Here is a 23553-nt window from a genome sequence, read left to right as displayed (position 1 = left end):
ACGAAAACAGCTAGTACATGCTATAATTGAGAAAATTTAGATGGATAGATGTTTGTGACTATCTCCAAAATGGCTTATCCATTTAATCCGAAGAAGGGCACAGATGTAGAACATAATCTTATTAAGTTTTTTATTCCGCGGATAACATCATGGTCAAATTTGAATAATTATGATTAGTATTTGAATAATGACCTGGACAGTGGCATAAAATTTGCCATTCTAGATTAAATATTGCAATATATTACAACAGTAACGACACAAATTACGCGAGTCACTTCATTTAATTGTAAATATCAATAATTCAAGATTATAGCCGATATCTGTAATTTACAAGTTCGGTAAGATCGTGACACACCTTTGCCTTGTTAATATTTTGTTACATTCACATACCTTACTATCAGATTCAACAGCGGGGAAAGCACCGTCCCATCCAAGTTTTTTCAAGGCTTTTTCACATTCAACTTTGGCTATAGTCAGTTGGTTAATATATCTCTTGATATTCTTAGCTTCGGCAAGTTGTTGGCGGCTGAGATTGTGCTGTGTGCTGCTTTTCTCAATTATATCGACATCTATACCTTTTGCACGTTTCATGTTTTGTAATGTAGTTGCTTGCATTATTTGTGTAACAATATCGTAACTGTAACAAATTTAATAAATGAAATTGGTTATATTTCATTATAATTTTGTAGACTAAGGGTCTGTCCCACCAACTTGTCTGATAACAATCTAAAATATCGAATATTTTTCCCTTATCTGACAGTGACGTAATTTTTAAGCTTTCTGAGTCTCTATCAGGCGGCGCTGGGACTGGTCCATAATAAAGTTAGTTTTATATTATTGAGTACAAAAAAGCGTTAATCAATAATACTCAACTAATTACTTTTTATTATTCTGTAGTTTGCGCATCTCACTGGTATCAAATTGGTTATCTATATACTAATATTATAAAGGAATTTGTATTTTTGTATGTATTTGATTCACGTACAATCTACTGGGCCGATTTTATAAAAATATTTCACTATTAGAAAAGTAATATATCTGTCAGTAACATAGGCTATAATTTATATTATTTTTAACTTCACGCGGATATAGTTGCGAGCAACAGCTAGTCTGTAAGAGGTGGAGTTTGTTTTTTTGCAAGAAACAACGTAATTTTCTATAATTAGAGCACTGCGGGTTCCCGCGGCTGTACTTATCAGCAAGGTTTTTTTAATCAGGTGGATTTAATTACATAGCAATTACATGCAATGAGTTATGTATATGTTTACATACCGTAACCGTTTCAGTGTGTCAACATTATTGCAACTGTTTATAAGTCTTATATAATCTTCAAATGTTTTTGCATACTCATGTGTCCTCACATGCATTGCATCTACTTCTTTCTGTGCCTCCAAATACTGTATTATCTTCTGATTTATGTAATCAGGCTCTGTGACTAGATTTATAGCTGGTTGCAAAACTGAAACATAAAAAAAAAGTAAATTCAAATAAACCACTACTATTAATAAAACAAAGAAACTAATGTTTGTCATTCATAAAATGTATTTAATTTTCATTTTGGATTTTTTATGCAAAACTGCAAATCTAACATGAAATACATTAAATCATGTGACTTTTTAAAGGAAAGGTTTTTATTTTTGTTTGTGTTAAAATAACTCAAAATCTGACTCTAATTCTTACAGCATTAAAAAGCTATGACTGAGTAACATAGGGCATAATTTTATTATTTTTTAATTGCACTGGGACAAAGTCATGATCAATAGCTAATAATTAAATACAAAAGATCTTGTACATACTTTTGCAAGCCAATATTTCTCTGAGAAGGTGTGATACTGGTGTTAAGGAGTAGCATCGAGGCATTAGGAACATTATGATCAATTCGCTTATCTGACGCAGGTAATGCAATTCCATCTCACAGGACATCAAATGCGGTGCCAGGGCAAATACGGGAGGTTGGTTCAGTTCTATACTGCAAATAATTAATTAATAAATTACTATACATTAAAAAACAATGTTTAGGGCCTTATTGACAATCGAACATGTAAAATATGTGATAGAAATATAGAATTTCATTCATGTATCTGACAGTGATGTTATTTTAAGCTATCTGAGCCTCTATCAGCCAGTGGTGGGACAGGCCATTAGTATATTACTTTTGAAACAATCTGTAAGAGAACTGGAATTGAATTATATTTAGCTTATAAAAAGCAAAATCCACTTAAAGATTAGTATAAGTAGGCTTTAGTTCTATAAATTTATAAGTAAGATTAATATGAAAACAATTACTGGATATTACAGGTTTAAATACTCACGCACAACTTCTAGCAATCCTTATTCTTTCAAAGTGTTGTGTTACTTTAGTTACCATATCATTGGCTAATAACTTCTCAGCATCTATTCTCAATAATCTTTCATACAGTGTTTGAACAGCACCCCACATATGCTCCTTGAACTTATCAATAACTGGCTCAGGTTTGTGTGATAACTCCTTCAACCATCGAGCAACAAAATCTCTTATCATATAGTCTATTAAAAGTTGCAATTGACTATCTACAGTGCGTCCGAAAATAACAGCCAAGTGAGATTTTCGTCTTACATACACCCATGACTTTTGATCTTCCTGTATGCAAAAATAATAAATAGAAAATAGATACAGATTAATTTGAATATAGTTAAGTAGTATCATGTACAAACCCTGATTGTCTCGTCCAAAAACCTCGTTTCTTTTTCCGCCTTTTCTAATAAAAACAGGGAAGCCTGGTGAGGGGAGGATAACGCAATATGGCCCCAAAAAGTTAACATAAAAATACCAATTCCGATAAGTACACTAAGTAAGATCAAATACGATATACTCCATAAAAGTGGAAAATACCAAAATATTGAAATAGAAATAGGGAGTGTGGAGAATAAAAACCATTTGAACATCGTTAAAAATATGAAATGGGATGTATATTTTCGATAGCTAAGTACTTATTTTGGCTATTAACAAGTAGATAAAATGATAGCGTCCATGTTTTTTTTTACTTTAGATCTTTTTAAAGTTTACGATGCACTAGGTAACAACATTGTTTTTATATTTTTTCATTTCATTTTGTTACTTTACGGATTGAGTACAATCGGGGTAGTATTGATGTTTCGTTTTACTGTGTCACATTGACATTGACAGATAGAAAAGTTTTCTGTTTCGTTTGAGACATATATTTTTTAAAAATTAATGATGTAGTATGCATAGAATTTATATTTCTAGTGTTTTATTTTTATACCAAAAACTGTAGTACTATTTAAATCAGGATAATAAAATGGTCTCAATATAAATATAAAAAATCTTGTTCATCTCATCCATCGTATTTGACATTATCAATGTCAAGTCTCTCTCAAAAACAAGGTGTCAAATGTCAATCAAGCACATCAAAAATTAAAACATAAATACAAAACAAACTTATTTCTACTTACTTTTAGTAATAGTTGCGACATATTAACTAATTTAAAATTGTGGGAATTCATTGTGATCTTGAAATTTTTCCTATGGCTGATATAAAAGTTTCGTATTTAGTGGTTGGTGGCGGAATAGCCGGAGTAACATGCGTGGAGACTTTAGCTATTTTGCATCCCGAAGAGAGTCTTGCAATGATTACTGCTTCTTCGTTAGTTAAAAATGTAAGCAATGTAAGTTTCTACGCTAAAACTATTGTAAAGTTTGATGTTTCTGAAACCGAAGCTAGTTCATTGTTAAGAATTCATCCCAATCTTAATATTATATATGACTCTTTAAAAACTCTGAACACAAAAGAAAAACTAGCAACTACAGATAGTGGTGTAACTATTGAATACAAAGTAATCTGTATTTGTACTGGAGGTATACCTCGTTTAATATCAGATTCTAATAAATGTGACAGAATTATAGGTATAAGAGATACAGATTCTGTAAATGACTTCAAAGAAAAGCTTAAAAACGGTAAAAAAATGGTGATAGTCGGAAATGGAGGTATTGCATCTGAAATAGTTCATGCTACTAATGGAATACAAAAGGTGTGGGTGATAAGAGATGACTATATTTCAAAAACCTTTATTGATCCTGGGGCTGCAGAATTTTTTCAAAACACTATGAAGACAAAATCACTTGATGGGCCACAGGCTCCTTCAATCCTAAAGAGGCACATATTTACAGAGGAAGATAAATTGATAGCAATTAATAAGAATTTGAAATCAGCAGCTCTAGGACCTGATTGGTACCGTAAACTTGAAACCCTTACTGGTGATTGTGCAGAACAAGAACTAGAAATTATTTACAATGTTGAAGTTGATTCATTTCAAGAAGTAAATAATAAAGAATATCCATTAGAAGTAAAGCTAACTAGTGGAAATGTGATTCAATGTGATTTTGTTGTATCTGCAACTGGGGTTGAACCGGCTGTTAATTTTTCTTGGGATGAAGAACCAAAAAGAGGACAAGATGGTGGATTAGCGGTTAATGAATATCAGGAGACTTCCATTGAAGATGTGTTTGCTGCTGGAGATGTTGCAACAGCTACCTGGGATTATGCTCCACATTGGTTTCAGTTAAGGCTTTGGACTCAAGCTCGGCAGATGGCTGGTATGGCAGCTAAAGCTATGCATGCCAAGATTACTAATGAAAATATCTTACAAGATTTTTGCTTTGAACTTTTCACTCATTGTACAACTCTCTTTGGTTACAGAGTAATATTGTTAGGAAAATACAATGGTCAAGGCTTAGGAAATGATTACGAAATATTACTTCGTACAACTCCCAATCTTGAGTATATAAAATTTGTTCTCAAAAATGGGAGGTTACAAGGTGCTATATTAATTGGTGAGACTGATTTAGAAGAAATGGTTGAAAATCTTATATTAGATCAAATAGACTTGACACCATTTGGTGATGATATCCTGAATCCTGATATTGACATAGATGACTATTTTGATTAAGTTATTTATAATTTTGTGTATTTGCCAAAGACTTAAGTTTAAGAAAAATGTGGGCTTTCTTATATTTCGTTGTTTATACATGTTTTATTTATTAAACTAGTTCTATGACAGATTCTTATATTGACAATAATATTAAAATAAATTGAATTTTGTTTTAAAAATCATGTTATTTATTCAAAAGGTACCATTGTCTGTTAAAATAATTATAAATGCAGTCAATCAGTGCACCTAACTAGTAAAAAATAATTTTTAAACTGTCTAAGTTACATCAGCATTTAAAAAAATGAAGTAGATGTAAAAGTCCTATAAACAAAAAAAAATGTTATAACAACGAAAATCTTGATTTTCTAAATTAGCAACATTTTTAACAGTACCGTACTAGCAACACTGGCTTGTAAATAGGGATGTTCATTTCGGAGTCAACAAAATGAAAAGATTTAACTTTTTCAACTAAGCAGAGGACTAGTTAATTGCATATTCAGTACAGAAATAACGCAAAGACTGGTGGCGAAAACAAAAAACGACGAGTCATTTGTGTGTAAATTAACTATTAATTCACGCAATTAAATGAAAAACGGTTAACAGTTGAAACGTTGAAGTATGAAAATTATTCAATTCAACTAGTTCGTTAAATCTATGCATCCCTACTCTCTTTCACTCATGTCACGTCATGTCATATCAAGATAATTTTGTGCTTCAGCTTCACTTCAGCTTATGTTGAAATAATTAATTTATTTGTATACAGTTAATGATAATTACCAGTTTTACTTATTGTGGTCGTGACCAGAAAAAATATCTTACAAAAATAAGTTCTCGTGATTGAAAAGGAAAATAAGTACGCAAAAAATTGGTTGTGATTATACGTTGTAGAGTGACTAATATATATTGTTTTGTTTGTCTTTATACTCTCAATACCGCGATTATTGAAGCAAATAAACAAAATGCCGATTCTATTCAGCGTAGTTGCCCGGGGCACAGTTGTCTTGGCTAAGTATGCTACTTGCGCTGGAAATTTTACAGAAGTCACTGAACAAATACTAACAAAGATTCCACCTCGCGATGACAAGCTTACCTATTCACACGGGAATTACTTATTCCACTACATTGCGGAAAACAAACTTGTATACTTCTGCATTACTGACGACGTAAGTACTTGTACATCCTGTATTCTTGATTAAATAGTATAATTAAAAAAAAAAACTAATGTTGTTAAACTTCTAGAAATTTCAACGTTCGAGAGCATTCCTTTTTCTAAATGAAATCAAAAGAAGATTTACTTCAGCATTTGGGGATACTGCACAGACAGCTATCCCCTATGCTATGAATGGGGAGTTTTCAAGAGTCCTGGCCACTGAGATGACACATTACAGCGAGTCAAAAGATTTAGATACTATATCTCGAGTGCACGGTGAACTTGACGAACTGAAGAACATCATGGTTAAAAACATTGGTAAGTAATTTTATAGTCTATCAAAATCGTTGCCACAAATAATTACACTAAAACATGCAGTGTAGTAATTTTTAAAATAAAAAAAAAAACTCCATTATGACCATAATGGAATAGTTATTTTTGGTTTTGTACAATTTGGTTATCTACTAATATGTTATAAAGATAAATGATTTGTATTTTTGTATGTATTGAAAACTGCTGGGATGATTTTAACAATTCTTTCACTATTTTTAATATGCTATCACTGATTAACATAGGCCATATGTTTTACTGCTTTTTAATTCCATGCAGATAAAGTTGCAAGCTTAGTTAAATAGATTATTAAGTTTTGTGTCTAAAAAAACCTTAGAAACAGAACATTTTTCTTGTTAACCTTGACCCGTAAACAACATATCTTAAAGATTATTTGATAGGCTGTAACTGTTAACTATATTTTAACTGTCTGTTTAACTTATCAGTTAATGACTTGTATTACAGATAATTTTCATATATTTCCACTTAATTCTTAAATATAGCATTATCTATGCTACATTTAAAATGGAGCCATTTAAAATATAAGTAGTTTTTACTTGTTTGCAAAATAAAAATTGGACTAGAAGAGTATTTGCTTGGTGTATTGTAAAATAATAACAATTGTTGCTAATTTTAAAGACTTGATAACTTCTTAATTATATTTATTAATTCAAGTTCTGGCTTAAACCAACATAACCATAGCAACCTATTCTATATAACAATCAAAGAGTATCAAAAACCACAAAATCTATCATAAATTAAAAAGCTTCTTGTCAAAGAACATTCCATGTAACACTCAGAGTAGACAAAAGAGATTATTACATTAAATTATTGGAATATTTTAATTTGCCTTTGTTCTGGTTGTAATGATATTTTTATTTACATGTGTTTGTTATCAGACTGTTATCACATTGTTTGGGTTGTTGCAAGTAAACAAAGCATTTGTATGTCAATATGCAACATGATTAATGATGTACAGATTATATCCACCCTAGTTGTTGTTTCCTTGTATTTTTGCCACTTTAATATGTAGACAAATATTTCATTTTTGTGTTTGTTTTTATTTATTTATATAAACTTTTTACACAAAAGAAAACAATTTTTATAAATACAAATTAAAGGGTAGTACAGTTGATTCTAGTTGCAATATTATTTCCTTAGTAGTATATAATAGTATTATTTCCTTTAATCTAATTCATACTGATAATGTTAATGTGAAAGTTTTGATGGATGGATGTTGGGTATTATCTCAACAAAGATGTAGACCATAGTATGGATGAAAAGGCACATAAACTACTTACTAAGAAATTTTATAATTCCGCATGGTTGGAGTCATGGATAGAAGCTAGTATTACTGTAATTATCTTGATTTTATTGTATGAAAAACCTAAAAATGTCCTGTCTATTCTGATTGGTTTGAAAGTCTATAAATTTATTAATTATCTATAGAATTTTAGATGCTTAACTTGTTTTTACTTACGCTTATCTTCATAATACATTTTAGGAGATGTAAGACTGGTTTGTGATAATGTAACAAAAATGTAAATAAGTATATTAAATAATTAAAATTTGCATAAGAAAGATTATACATAATAGCTTGCAAAGAGAAACTATACAGTTAAGACCTTGAAGTAACATCCTCTGTTCCTCATTATATCTCACGGCTGTATAATCAATATGTATTATGTTAATATGGTATTAAGTGAAAAAATCTTGTCTGTAATCTTAATCGATAAACAAGAAAAAAAAAAGAAGTTTGAATCTGTATTAATCTAAATATATTTAAATGTTTAATGTCCAAATATACGTCTTGTAGGAAAATAGTGAATTCCAAACGAATTTTGTTTAGATTTTATTATAGTTTTTTCTGATTCATTAACTTTTTCTTAAATTTTATTTCTTTATTTTTATAATTTCTAGAAACCTTTCATTGTGTGTCATTTTAATGATCACTTTATGTAAAGTTTATTTACTCGTACAAAAATACCAAACTTGTTTTAGTAATGGGTATTAATTTTGCAGTTACATTTTTATCAAAACAATATTAATTAGTTTGACTTTCTAAAGTTTATTTAAATTTGTCCGATTTTACCTAAACAATTTAAAATATTGTCTAATCTCATTTTACTTGTTTTTTTATTAGTAGCTTTTTAATTATCAGAGAATATTTTTTCAGTTTAGTTTCATTTATTGAATTTATTTATCACAAATAATTTCTATTTATAAAACAAAAATATTTATATTAAGAAGCGGGTATCAGGTCCCCTAGATTGCTTTCTCTTTCTTTTAGTTTCTTCTTTTCTTTCCGTGTGTGTATTTTTAATTCTTCTGTCATTGTAAATGTGTTATGTGTATTCTGTTACATTAATTAACTAAGTTATTATAATCTATACTATTATGATAAAGCGTAAACACACACCTCCTTGTTGCCTAAGATGTCAGCAGTTATATTTTTGAATAATTCTTTTTTTAGTAAAAAGCCCTACACTTACGTCACGCTTTAGGCTATATATTTTCACGCCGTTAAACTTAGGGGGTAAATATTTTGGATAAAAACCCTAATGTGGGAAAGAGACCATAAGTTGCTGCCAACATCAAGAAAGAAACATTGCTAAGTTTGTCATGCCATGTTATGTCATTTTGACATTTGCTATTGACAATTTGACAAATGTAAAGAGAAAAATAAAATTTTCATAATTTCATGCGGATGAACCCGTATGGGGACAGCTAGTTATTAATATAATTAGTATCTAATCATCATCCCTTACAGAGGGTCGGCACAGTATTTGCTATTCCATACATCTCTAGCAGTCGTCATATCTGAATCCACTCCTTTCTTAAGCATATACTCTTTCACACAATCCATCCATACTTTCTTCGGTATTCCTTTACCTTTGTAGCCATCCACATTCAATCTTAACACTTTAAAAAATAATAAGTATCTAATAGTATAGATAAATGCCCTTTGTGTTACAGACAACATGGCGATGCGTGGCGAAAAACTAGAATTACTGGTTAATAAAGCTGATAATCTGGCAACACATGTAAGTATACTCGTTTAAATAATATATTGCTCCAGACGAATAAAATTAAAGAAGTTAGATAAGTTTTTCTATATGAAACAAAGAAAATTTGACAAAAAACCTGTGATACAGGATAACACATGCCATTTTTTCTGATGGAGTATTTAATCATGCATATTCAAATAGGAAAATGTATAAGAAATTGTCTGTTGTCTACATCTTCATTATATTTTTATTTCCAAAATGGCTTAATGGATCTCTATGAAATTTGGCACAGATCTAAAACATAGTCTAGACGGACACATAGACCACTTACTAAGTTATTTAAACAGTGTTAATGAAGACGCGATATATAAGAACTAGCCGTTGCTTACGACTTTGTCTCCGTGAATTGAAAAAAAAAATGAAAAACATAGCCTGTGCTACTCAGAGATAACAGCTTTTTAAAATGGTACAAGAATTTTTGAAATCAAACCAGGATTTTTTTTTATTTCAAAACATGCTGAAATTCAAAAATCTTTTCTCTTTATAATAGTATAGATGTAGATAAAATAATTTAGTCAGTCGTCATTTAACGTATTACTGGAATAGTACAGTAATTTTTTCGTCACGTCATGCTGTACGATTTAGGAAATAGGAAACGTAAAATTTAAATCTAACCACAATTCTGATAGCAGTTTTACGAACTGTTACTATGGAAAGTGTTTCCAATTAATATTTAAATTCAAACGTTAATAACCAAATATAGAATTCATACTGTAACTTTTACATGTAATGTATATAGTTGTAAAAGTATATTTTTCCAATATTGTATAGACTAATGTAAAGAAAAAAGGTTATTTTTGTATGTTATTGAAATAACTCGATTTCAAAAAATATTTTACCATGAAAATGCTACGTTATCAGTGAGTAACATAGGCATTTTTTAATTTCATGCAGACGATGTCGCGAGTACTAAGCGCTAGTACTGTATACATTGTAATTTTCATTTTTTTTTGTATTGGATTCCCTCGTACGGATTTTATACGACTTCCATGATCTTGTCCGTAGTAATGGCATTGAAGAGTGTAACTACCTTAACTTAGCCTAAGGAAGCACTACACTAATGTAAAGATATAGGCAAAGTTTGCTGATATTCATTTCTTGATGATTTTATGTGGCCATTGTTTTAAATGAATTATTTTATATATATTCGAAGATTTTTTTGCCATTTAAAATTTTGAAACAATTTGATCTTTTTTGGTATCCCTGACATCTCTGAATTTGCCTACGATACCCTGTCTTCCTTGGGAAGACAAAGTTATGTGGGATTTGACTCACTTGCCCCTCGTTGGCAGAATAAGAGGATTCCGAGATCTCCAAACTGTTTGATCCTTCAACACTATAGATATGGTAATTGTAATGAGTAAGTAATTCTTTGTTTATTTTACAGTCGGTCTCATATCGTGCGTCAGCTAGGACCCTCCAGCGTTCCTTGTTCTGGAAGAATATCAAGATGTACGTGATATTGATTCTTATCGTTGGTTTAGCGATATATCTGATAGGCGCTATGGCTTGCGGTGGACTTGCGTGGAAGTCTTGCGTTGCTTAAATCTTAATCATGTTATCATCGATAATTGTAATTATAGAGATGTATACCACGAAATGTTAGGCATTCTATATCCTAAAGATTAAATTGCCTAACAGCAGTAATCTCTAATTGGTCGCTAAGAAGCCTTTTAGTGTAGATTTATTGTGAAATTTACGCTAAGGGACTGCTTTGTGACCTTTTATGAATTGTAAATGCGGCTGTAATTGTATTTTATTTGAAAAAATCTCTTTAAAATGCTTTTTGAAAGTTATAAAAATTTTATTCACCATTTAAAACAGCACTTTTAGTTGTAGTTTGAAATTTAAAAATTCGACAAAAATATATAAGTTTTGATTTTCGAATTTTGACGGTTACGAAATATTCCAGTCTACGCAATGTTTTTAAAACAAGTGCACCGGTTTGTCGTTGAAAAATTATGCAATTATTAGCCAGTGAAAGTGTCCTAAAAAGTGAGTAGCGAAATTAATTTGTGTGTTTCGAGTTGAACGGTAAATTAAAGGACATATTCTGACTGGTATTGTAAAAGACAAATAGATGTTTGTATGAAAGTATTTACCTTGGTTGCGTTGTATTTGATGCACTAAATTTGATCTGTATGTGCCAGTGATTAAATATCAAAGACAAATTCAAGTTTCTATAGAATTTCCCTACTCATAATATTTACTCATAAAATTCATTAATTTTTAACTTTAATATAGTCCCCTCTACAACTTACATATGTCTATCAGTATTTATCGTATAACCTAAAAAGTGTGTGATGTCAAATATATGTTAATTACTATAGAATTATAGACCTACAAGGATATTTGACCTGTAGAAATCAAACCAAATTGTTACAGCTCACTAGCACTCTTGCAACGTCAAAAAGTGTCGTAATATTCAGACTGTTAGTGTCATGTTTTGAAGTTTATTTCATTGTATTTTGTATTGAAATTTAAATTGTGAATCTTTATGAGTTCATTTATTAGTGTGGGTTTCAGCTGACTTTATGAAAATGTAAATTTTTATTTGTATAGTACAATATTTGTATAGTAAAATTGCGAATAATTTTCAATTGCAAATGTCAAAATTCAAATAATTAAACGACATCGAAGGCCTTTGCCATTCGCTAATAATTATCGTTACTATGGCATTCTTGGTTCTTTGCTTCTATTGGCTTGTTGTTTTTGTCATTTTTAACAACGTCTATTTTTTTTTCAAATTAATACACTTAATTTAAAAAAACGTGAAGTTATATAGCTGTGGATTCCACGCATAGATCTGCGCACAGTCTTCCAAATCTTGAGCCCACATGGTTGAAGTACAGGTTAAAAATAAAATTAAAAAGAAAACATATTTAACCTCCTTACCCTACATAACCTATAGCATCTTGATAGTGTAGGTGTTTCTATAAAAAAGAGTAATTAAAAAATATGCTGTAATTGCTGAAACCCTACATAACAAAGTGTGTGTTCATGTTTTATTGTATGAAAAGTATAGATGAAAATATGTCAATACAAGTTAATGCAGTTTTAAGCCACTGTTATGTTTCATTTAATTGTAAAATATTTTTGGATTGCAGTTAATGTCCTATATGTACTTTGAAAGTGGAATATACATGTTTAAATTTGCCTTAATAAAGTTTATGTACTATTTTATTTTGAATATTTTTTATTTAAACATGAAAATTGTGGCTTATGTTTATATGTTGACACTTATGTTATTAGGAGTTTAACTTTTAATATAAAATTGTACTGTAGAAATATATGTCACTGATTCTTGTGGAAACATTAGAAAGTGATGCAATAGAGAAATAGATTGAAATGCCACCAAGATTTTATATATGTATTTGTCATACACACTACAATTTCACATATAGAAATAATAAAACGCATTATTTGTGAATACACTTCAAAATAATGTCTTGTGTTAATGATGTATTGCCATTATAAATAATTAAATTTGTAAAGCAATTTTTGTCACTTTTAAAATCCTAATCTGTAATGTTGACAATGTTAGTAATTTGTATTTTTTTTAATTGTATTCAATGTTTTAATGAAGTGAGAGTTTGGGAATATAATTTTTAATACTTTGACCAGAGCACTTTATTTTTTCACGTTTATAAATACAATAATATTTTTGCTTAATTTCTTTTATCTTTCAATAATAATTAAGACTTTTAAAAGTATTGTGATATCATTATATATTATAAGTATAAAAATAGTCTGTTTACTATTTGAAAACTATGTTATTATAATGAGTAAGATTAAAAATTGTTTTATTTCATAATCCTGCTAAAAACTCAAACAAAAATATTTACTTAACATTTGTAAGAGCGTCGGTGGCTCAGTGGTTTAAGCACTTGACTTGTAATCTACAGGTCATGGGTTTGAATCCCGCCATGTACCAATGTGATTTTCGATTTTTCGAATTTTCATACGTACATAATTTACCCGACGTTCTTACGGCGAAGGAAAACATCGTGATGCAACCTGCACATATCGGCGAAGAAATTCAAAGATATGTGTGAAGTCAACCAACCCACACTGGGCCAGCGTGGTTGACGATAGCCTAGTTACCCCTTATTAGGGTAGGCTCCGAGCCCCTTGGTAACATATAGTGAGCTGGTGATGATTTGTACAAGGAATGTACCCTTTTTAATAAGAATATTGCTTGTAAGGAAGAAAATGAATAGTTTGATCCTTGCAAAACTTATAAAATAATTTATTAAAATAAGGTAAAGTTGTAAAAAATTATACAAGTAAATTTTCTGAGAATAGTTTATTGTGGATACTTTGAAAATGGGTTCCAGTGTACTTTACATTGGCATAGTAAAAGTATAGTAATCACAATTTTATTAAGGCTTTCATAAATATGTATAGATCTAATAGTAACTGCAAAATAGAAATACAGTTTTTGAGAAAGCCTCATTCAACCTTCATTTTAAGGTTAGTTAAGATATCCAGGGGGTTCAAATGGTAATTAATTAATTGTTACTATAAGTGGTTTACGGAATCTTGTTCAAAGAAATAGTGGAATGAACTATAGTCATGAAAATTAAAAGCATCACTCAAACTAGGAAGTGAATTTGTAGAGTAAAACCGTACAATGTCAATGCCACCCTATTCAAATATCGGTGGTCCAATACGGGGTATGCGAGTGATTGATCCCGGGCCGGGAGGGTTGTTCCCCTCCCCCGGTCTCCCGGCCTCCCGGAACACGGAGTGCCCACACTCGCGCGCTAACCACCGCCGCGAGAGGGCGCCGCGCCGCGCTCGCGTCCCTCCGAACACGTGCATACGTCGTTGTGTGAGTCGCTCGTGTCTATAGTACTACGAAGCGGTACGCGTGTAGCATAGGAATCGCCTCGGATCGCCTAGTGCGTACATTATTATGTTTGTTGCGGTACACTGCTGTTGTTCCCTAGGGATCGCCGGCGATTGATATCATGTTTACGGATGTGGTTTACGCTAATCCAACGGCTTACCCTATTTAAAAATAAGGAATTAATTGTAGAACGAAAGCCGAAACCCGCCTTCAGTTTTTATAAATGTTTTTACACACGCTATTGTACTTTTTCATTCAATAATATTCAACGTTTCTTAATATGGCACACGCTTGTAACTAGATAATCTGACCTCGAAGGACCAAAATAGTTGTCGGACTACTTTGACTATTGTTGTCAAGATAGGTTACTATTAATTCAGGCTTTACAAAGCGGTATTAACTTTGACTGATGGACTTGACCGTAACAGACGAGCATCGTTTAATAAATTGATTCCTTTTATTGTGCATATTTGTCTTTGTATTCGTGAGCTCGATCCGTGGCTTAATGTAACAGGAAACGGTGTTGCTTTAGGAAACGTTACGAATCGTTTTCGGGGGTCATTGTTCTTTTTACGTAGTTACGTTTTTTGTTTTTCAAGTGTAAATATTTCTTTCAATGGATTACTTGATTATAATGTTGCTCTAGTTGATGTGACTTTTTACATTTTTAGATTATACTTTCGTGAGTTTTATTACTTGAACGGTGTAAACACTGGATTCAAAAATGGGTTAACACTAATAATGAAATGATAAATGAAATAGTGAGATAATGAAGTAGCATTTTATTGTGTGGGTACGTGTAAGTGTCACAAAAATGGATGACAGTTCCCCTGACCTGTCGCTAAAGTTGCGACGGGGCTCGAGCGATTCGAGGGAGTCCTTCTACATGGATTTCGCGCAAGGGATCGACTCAGATATTGAAGAAGTGACGACAATCGAGCGAATAATTCCTGAACACCCTGGCGGGCGGGATGGCGACGCGGACACCCTCGCGACGCCTTCCGGACTTGACGACAAAGATCTCGCGCAATAGTAAGTATTGTTTAGTTTTATTAGTAGGTACTTGTAATAGACTTTGGTACGTGGATTTAATTAGAGACAATAGTTTGTTTTTTGTTTAATGTCAACCTACGTTAGTATCTACCTACTTACATCTTAGCGTAGATTAAGTAATTGATGTAGTCGACTTCATACATAAAATAAGGTAACATAGCTAAGGTACTTTGTATCGTGTTACCGCCTTTACATTTCGGCGGAAGCGAACCGCTAGTACAACAGTAAATGACCTCGCGTTGTTACTGTGACATCATTCTATTTAACCTCAAATAAATTTGTGTAAGTTCCCGCACAAAGCCTAAGCATTGAGAATAGCTCCAGTATCTCTGTTAAAAAAAGTAGGATGTTGCTTTGCATAAGCGGGGCATGCAGAGAGGCAAATCATAACTAGCGTCCTAAGCGCAATAATAGTATTGCGTTTGCATAGATAACAATTGTTGTATATTTTTCCACTTTAAAATAACTTGTGATTGTAACTAGGGCTAGGTCGGTGTTCATATAGGAATATAGTATTTCTTGTGGTTGTAACAATACGAATAAGTTACAATGATATTTCCGTATTTAATTCCATCGATATGGAATTTATAGGCACTTATACTGATTACTAAGATTAGGACCAACTTTATTTTAGGGCTTATTAAGTCCTAAAAGAACAGATATTACACGTCAGCTCTGTACTGCTTAAGTAACCGTTATACTATGAGTACAATTAACATTTATGATAGATTTTATTTTAAAATCAATTGAGCGTCTGTTGGCAATTAATATTCAATTATCGCCATCCATGCTAATTAAATTTGCCTCCCTAATTATAACTTTGGCGGCGAAAATCGTTTATTGGTCTTAAATTAAAATCAGCGCGATCGAATACAGCGGGAAAATGCCCAGTTTAATTAGGCAATAACCACCAAATAACTTGGCAATGATTTCCATGATTTTATTGAATATTTCGAAATGGATTTCATTTATAACGAACGTTATAACATGGAATTATTAAACATTTTATGTTATTTTGTAGTAATTATAAATGCCTAAATGTTAATAAAATTACATGTTTTCGCTAACTATTTCGGTTAATATATGGGACGATTATTGCAACTTCCAAATGCTAATTTACATCACAATGTGTCACTTTATAAGAGCAGCTGCGGTTTTATACGTTTAAAAAACTATTCATTTATCATTGAAACGGGTTTATCTGACCGCTTGACATATGGTATCAGTTAACTGACCCTAAGGTCTGCGGAGAAAGCCCTCTAGATCGGATACGACCTGTCTAACTGATATCAGTGGCATACATTTAAGCGGCACTAACACTGATCCCATTGTGATATAAGGGGCGAGGTTGATTGTACCGGATTTGATATAGTTTTAAACGTGATAATGGAATATTTAATCAGAAAGGGTGCAGTTGGTAAGAATCTACATCATTCAAAAAATGTCCAATACTAAAGTAGGTGTCTCAATCTTACTTCTTAGTTAAATTATACTTTAGCTTTCGCCCGCGACGTCGACCGCGTGGAAATAAAAAAAAAAAACAAAGTAAATATCCCACGTGTTTTCCCAGAATATCCTCTACATTTATACCAAATTTCATAGAAATCCGTTCAGCCGTTTAGACTACAAACTCTAACAAACATCCATCCAACCATATAAACTTTCGCATTTAAATGCTTAGAGTTTTTAGACTAAACGGTTTAACCGATCTCGATGAAATTTGGCATAGATGTAGAGGATAGCCGGAAAGAACACACAAGCTATTCACTTTTGTTTTTTTTTAATCCCATGCGGTCGGATTCGCGGGCGAAAGCTCGTATTAGAAACACAAATATTAACATTATCTACCAAAATCCAGTAACCTTTACTATTGTGTCTCTTTCATTTTCATTTATTCCGAGAAGTGTTGACGGAACGTGCTTTGGTTTCTAAAAAAAATGTTAATTTTACGACATCACATCGATTTTTAAGGGCTATAATTTTTCTTGTTTCATGTAATATTTTTCTTGTTATTAATGTGGTTCAAAATTACACACGTATTTGTGTAGCTAGGCTACCTTTTGTAATGCTAGTGTTCGTATTCAGCGTCTTTTATTCTTCAGGTGCGGTTTTAAGATTAGAAAACGGAAAATCCTTATTCTCATGACCTGGTTTTCTTCCTGCAATAGAAATGCGGATTCCAGGCAGTATATAACAAAAAAGTACCTTCGCGTGTAGTTTCAAAAAAAAAAATTGCTTACAAAACTATACTGGTTTCTAATACTTATTTGTTTTAGAACGGTTAAGAAAAATCATTTTTTTTAACTTTTATCATTCTGCCAAGCCAATAACATTTTTGTGATTGTACCTGAATTTCTTTTGTAAATCCGGTATCTATAAAGACCTTTCAGGTTTCGCGAATAATGGTGTTCCGTTTATTCCTACCAATTTACAACTATAAAAATTGTTTGTAGCTTTAATATTTTAATTGAACAGAATATTGTTAGATCTCTTTCTTTGTCATAGTCAATTAAACAATCTTAAACACCGAGTACAAATTATTACCCGCTACAAATCACAAAAGAAGTTGCGTCTTTTATACAGCATTTAAAACTTTTAAAATGTTTAATTATTACTTCAAAAGGACTTTGATTTTCAAGTTAACTGTAGAATGCACTAGACAGAATCCTAAAATGTTCTTTGTTAAGTTAGATTTAAGTGATAATGTATCCAACCTTTGAAAAGTCAAACTTTATGCTGCGAACTTTTAAAAACCCTTCATTATGATGTAGAGTCATTACATTCAAAAAACCCTAGATAATAATTATACTTCAAAGCAAGTCTATAAATGTTATGCGCGTTATATATCCGTTTAAGTATTTATTGAATTTTATGTTTTGTCTCTGTTTGTCTACATAGATAAAAGTGAGATGGATGGATATATTGGTGATTGCTGTTAAGTGAAGACCACCATTGAAGGCGTTAGTACTGTGAATGAGATTTACGGTTTTCTTTTAATGACTTTCTTAACGACCCTTCAATTCCAAAGAATTATTTCGTCGTTCGTTCCCTATAGGGCAAGGGTTTTATTACATTAAATGTTATTTGTTTTCACTTTAATGGTTTCAGCCGACCCATTTTCGATCGTCATTTATTTTAACGTTTTTATACAAGGCAATGAAAGCAACCCAAAAATAATCTTAGTAATATAAATGTGAAAGTTTAGATGGATGTTTATTTGCACGAATCTCCAGTGGCTGAAATTTGACATAAATGCAGAACACAATCTAGAAGAACACTTAGACTCCTAACAAAGTATTTTTAATTCCGCGAGAACGGATTCGCAGTCGACCACTAGTGTATTCATAATGCAAATAAGTTTAATAAAATAAACATTCAATTGCTGTTATTCTGTAAAAGCAATGTTCAATATATTTTGTACGAAGTTTACTGTCGTCTGTGGCATTCACAAGTTGGACTGACTTATGGTTCTTCAACTAAAAAGGCTACTCCTTACCTAAAAGCCTGCACCTAGGTTGAGTGTCGCCAGGTATTGACGTTGATTTTGGGATATAACATGTAGGATTGCAAAAAGACTAATAATACCAACATACTAATAAAAACGTTGCAGTTTAAATTGACAAATTATTGACTGCAATCTTTTAACTGTTCCTAAAAATATTAACTTCTAATAATTCTTGTAAATTTCCATAAATATAATATATTGCCGTTAATGTAAATATACTTACATGCATGCACGTATATTAATATTAAGGTGTACTATCCTTTCGAACCTTTTACGACCCCCATAAATTACCACACGATGAAATGCAAAAAGAAAATTGTTTCACCATTTTGTGGTTATTTTAATTTCCAACGTAAATTCAGTAAACGTTAAGATAGCTTGTGTGGTTTAAAATAAGCTGTGAAAATTATGCTTACGAGCTTTTGTTTACTTTTTATGTCATGACTTAAGAGTTTTAAAATAAGTAATAATTTAACTTACTAGACCTATTTTTTTTTATAAAATCACAGTTTTTTTTCACTGTCATTTTTACAATTGTTAATGTTTTCGATAAGTTAGCAATACTAAAATATACAGTTATCTACGTATAACTTTTGGCTTCTATTTATAGACATTATTCTTTCAGATTTTTTAGAGATAGTGAAAAAGATTTTACATTGAAAAGTATACATTTTAAATGATACTGACGTCAACGCTTTTATACCATGACTAGTTTAAGAACCAATTGCAGATATTTCACACTGATAAGCTATTTACGTAAGCAGTGTTGTGATGCATATTTTTGGTGTAACATAACCTTGATGTCCATAATAATAATCAGTGGCGGTCAAAGTTAAAACAAGATTTTAACAAAATAGTCTTACGATTAAAAAATAATGTTTCTGTAGTGAAAATCTGCGTTTACTAGCAAATCCTTCCTGTTCCTGTCGTTTTGTTAATCTAGAATTAGATTTGCACGAACAAGCAATAGTGACGGTAAGTTAACTTGTTGCGGATACAGTCGCAAACTATTTGCGGCTTGTTCGCCTCCATTACCTGCTCCGACTAATGATTTACTTTGATCATAAATCATAGCAGATGATGAATCGTTTATTATTTAAAGTGATATAAATATAACAGTTGGGTAGAAATCTTTTGTAATGTTGAATATACGCGGGTCCATTTTTAGATTTAGTAAATAGTTAAAGCATTCTAGTTCATTAAAAAATTACCTAATAATATCGATTAAAGTAGACAACACATTTGCAAATGCGCATGTCTATAGGCGTTTACTATTCTAACGAATTTAGGTGAAAAAGTTCCCTTTTTTGTGTAGGTAGTCTGTGGATTTAGCATTAGTTTCTTCCTTATTATTTTCTCATGTTTTTTTAAATTTTATTTTTAACTAGATAATGCTGTCTCCAGTGTAGTTGTTAATAAAAGTAACATTACAATTCAACATTGTGGATTATGGTACAAACTAGTGACAGGGTAGAGAACGTGCCATTTAAGGTTCCCGTTGCGCGGCCTAACGAGTCAACACTCGTGTTACAAGCACCGAGGAAGCTAATCAATCGGTTTATTGTTGGCTTGAGACTTGCAGGCCGAGCAAATATTGTTAGTTAAATAAATAAATGCTTTCTGCACTGTACATATTCAAAATTTTATACCGGTACGTCTAAAACTTTTATGTATTAAGGGACTTTTATTGCAAAAGTCCCTGAACTCGAAACTTTTTGAGACATACCAATTGAATACGATATTTGCCTTCAGTTATTAGGAAGCGAGAAACGTGATTCCAATACCTTGTACGTGTTTGATTTCGTACAATAAATCGTTAATTTTGGAGACGTCGTGTTTAAAATACAAGTAAAAATAGCTTGTATTTGAACATAAAGTGGATTACAGTAGTATTGACAGAGTAATAAAATTAGATATTTGCTGGGGTGTCAATAACATCACATATGTGTTTAATAAATATGTTTGATGTTGGCAACAGTGTGGACAGGAGTGGGCGTACAAGCCAACACTTGACGCGACACGCCGCGCTAATTTCACGCCCGTCTGCGTCCACGAGAGCGACCTCTAAATTACACCACAAGGAACGGACTAGTGCGTTTGACGAGCGGCGAGCACATTGCTTAATTAAAGGGAAAATTAAGTCTCGCAGTGAAAATTTTGATATGCGTTTTAATGTGCAATTCTGGTTAGTCCGGCTCGAAGGGCCAAAAAATAAATTTTGTTAACTTTCTTGCAAACTTTCGTCAAAACACATAGAGCAAACAATGGGTTTCAAATTAAACATTTGTTCTATCGGACGGGCAGACTATGTTATATATTGTTAGTTTAGAGAAGCCTTTCAAACTCTCCCTTCCTACCTCTTTCCTATTTACAAGGCGTATCATAAAACTTATGACTTAACAGGAATTAAAAAGACTTTTGTTTTTTTAATGGTGATACTTAATTTGTTTGTGAGTTTGATTTCTACTATTGGTGGTAATAAGAACGTGGAAAATACTTATGAATATTGTTTATGAGCATTAGTACAAATTCTAATGGAAGAGGTTGGTTAAAGTTGTTAATGTTAGTAGCAATTTATATCCACAAACACTACTTTTATCGTATGGTTCTCACGTACTCATGGACATCTTTATCAATTTCTGCTCGCTTTTCACAAAGCTTTCTTCGTTGAGTAAATTTATTGCTGCACTTATTCATTGTACATCAGCAAGGACGTGCTAGTATCATTCATTGTAATATTTTCATACTATGATGAAAACTAAAATCATAATTTATGAATCAATAGCTTTCGCCAGCAACACCGTCCGCGCGAACTTAAAATAAAACAAAGGTGAGTGGCCTATGTATTCTTTCACACTATCCTTTACATCTATACCAAATTTAATCGAAATCAGTTCAGCCATTTAGACTTGTACAAAGTTTAACATGTATCCATCCATCCATCTTAACTTTCGCTATTATAACATTAGTATGAAGTAAGATGAATTTTCTACAGTGACCACATCAAAGATAACCTCAAACGTATTTGTAATAAAAGGGAGTTATGTTACTCTCAAGCAATTTTATTATTACAAGTTGCGTCAGTAACAGATGTGCGCATGTTGGAAAGGGTAATAGTGATATATCGCATCACATCTGAACCTTCGGAAGGGAGGGACGTTCTTCCTGTTTTGGTGTTTTATTTTACGGCAGCGGCTTGTGAATTTACGAACAAGGTTTTATTGACGGGGATGTAGAATTGAACGCCGTTTTGTAATACTGTTTCCAATCTGACTACGTGTGTTTTGCTATAAGCACTGCCGAAGTTCTTTTTAACAAATGCAAAAATGTTATTCTTCCTATTATAATAGCTATTGAATATCACTTTATTAATATCGTTGCAGTCAGTTTCGGGTAACGTTAAAAAAACTTTTTAAATTTTTACAAATCTTTGGTTCAAACTGTTAGAAGAGACTTACTTTAATATCACGTACAGACAGAAAATGCTGTCTGTACGTGATATTAAAATAAACATTTTTTTAAATATCACGTATTAGATACTTTCGTTAACCGGAAAATAATCCAATAAAAGTAAAGAGTAGTGTTAAAATATTCCAAAGCCTATCGATTTAGAATAATAAGTGAAAGGTTGACTAGAACACTGGATGAATCTATAGGTTAGTGATTCCTCTGATTCAATTTGTATTCAAAAGGAACTAATAAAAGCTTCTGGAATTCGAAAAACAATATTTGTTTATGTTCTCTAACTTTAAGACAGAATAAAAATCCTAAAAAGTAACACTCGTCATCTGTTGTATGTAGACAAAAATCGGTTATAAAAAACCTTAGCTGTCATTAACATATCGTTACCTCGTCATAAGTTAAAACAGTATCTGACGTTGCCGAACATCTTCCCCCAACCCTTGTCTTCGTCCGCTAAGCAATATATTACTTAACGGACTATCACGCCTCATAAATCAAATATTACGGTGTCAGGTTCCGTAAAGTGGGGAAGTCGCCTATTTATAGAGCATGATTCGGCAGAACTCCGATAAGATCCTTTGTTGCCGTCACGCAGATATTCCGATGATTTGGTGGGTTGGATGTTTTTTCAATGCTTGCCGCTTGCTTGCAGGTTGGATTATAAATATTAATGAATTTTCATATACATATACACAATTTGGATCTGTATTAGCTTTTGGTGCTTACCAAATTAGTTGTATAATCTGCATAGAAACGGAATATTTGCAAGACGCAAACATAATACTAATGTAAGATTTTAAAATTCTAAACAGACAGAATCCATTTGGCGGCTTAGGATAAGGTACGATACGGCACAAAGCCGCGGCTCTCACTCAGATTTCCTTATTAATATTTACGAGGACTGTCGCCGGGAAGACAGGCAAAGTTTGTTTTATGCTAATACCGAATTCTAGTTCTCGTTTCTAATGCTAGCTTCACACAAGAGCAGAACAGTGAGGTAGAGCAGTGGATAGTGCAGTGCTTTATCCGGTGTGTAGTTTCAAACTTGCTGTAGTATTTGACCGACTTCCCAAAAGAAGGAGGTATTCAATTCGTCGGTATATTTTTTTTTTATTTTTTTTATTTTTTTTTTATGTGTGTTACGGCATAACTCCGCCGCTAGTGGACCGATTTGGATAATTCTTTTTTTATCCGAAAGGTAATG

The 23553-nt window shown here is 31.9% G+C and overlaps 4 protein-coding genes across 5 annotated transcripts in view; 3 read left to right on the top strand and 1 right to left on the bottom strand.

Annotated features, from left to right (window-relative positions):
* LOC106103334 (sorting nexin-25) overlaps positions 1-3135 on the bottom strand; it is an 11351-nt gene extending 8216 nt beyond the window's left edge. The window contains exons 1-5 of the mRNA XM_013283072.1: positions 2695-3135; positions 2313-2620; positions 1797-1969; positions 1273-1459; positions 391-637 (exon numbers count right to left, since the gene is read on the bottom strand). Coding sequence (XP_013138526.1) covers positions 391-637; positions 1273-1459; positions 1797-1969; positions 2313-2620; positions 2695-2925 — 1146 coding nt within the window. The 5' untranslated portion in view covers positions 2926-3135. The remainder of the gene's footprint in view (positions 1-390; positions 638-1272; positions 1460-1796; positions 1970-2312; positions 2621-2694) is intronic.
* Positions 3136-3389: 254 nt separating this feature from the next.
* Positions 3390-5034, top strand: LOC106103349 (pyridine nucleotide-disulfide oxidoreductase domain-containing protein 1). Of its 2 annotated transcripts, XM_013283091.1 has the most exons (2): positions 3390-4594; positions 4698-4785. In XM_013283091.1, exons 1-2 carry the CDS (start codon positions 3526-3528, stop codon positions 4700-4702), a joined length of 1074 nt encoding a protein of 357 aa, XP_013138545.1. In that variant the 5' UTR covers positions 3390-3525; the 3' UTR covers positions 4703-4785. The 2 variants fall into 2 exon arrangements, with proteins under 2 accessions (XP_013138545.1, XP_013138544.1); XM_013283090.1 differs by having other exon boundaries at positions 3390-5034.
* Positions 5035-5348: 314 nt separating this feature from the next.
* On the top strand, positions 5349-13070 carry LOC106103408 (vesicle-associated membrane protein 7). The gene is made up of 4 exons (XM_013283167.1): positions 5349-6092; positions 6169-6397; positions 9386-9453; positions 10865-13070. Exons 1-4 carry the CDS (start codon positions 5889-5891, stop codon positions 11021-11023), a joined length of 660 nt encoding a protein of 219 aa, XP_013138621.1. The 5' UTR covers positions 5349-5888; the 3' UTR covers positions 11024-13070.
* A 1175-nt stretch (positions 13071-14245) lies between these two features.
* The window catches only part of LOC106103333, a 26074-nt gene continuing 16766 nt past the window's right edge, over positions 14246-23553 (top strand). The window contains exons 1-2 of the mRNA XM_013283070.1: positions 14246-14311; positions 15001-15361. Of these exons, the coding sequence (XP_013138524.1) occupies positions 15144-15361 (218 nt within the window). The 5' untranslated portion in view covers positions 14246-14311; positions 15001-15143. The remainder of the gene's footprint in view (positions 14312-15000; positions 15362-23553) is intronic.

The sequence above is a fragment of the Papilio polytes genome, unplaced genomic scaffold, assembly GCF_000836215.1.
Source record: "Papilio polytes unplaced genomic scaffold, Ppol_1.0 DF823823.1, whole genome shotgun sequence".
Taxonomy (NCBI): domain Eukaryota; kingdom Metazoa; phylum Arthropoda; class Insecta; order Lepidoptera; family Papilionidae; genus Papilio; species Papilio polytes.
This window is presented reverse-complemented; position numbering and strand designations above follow the sequence as displayed.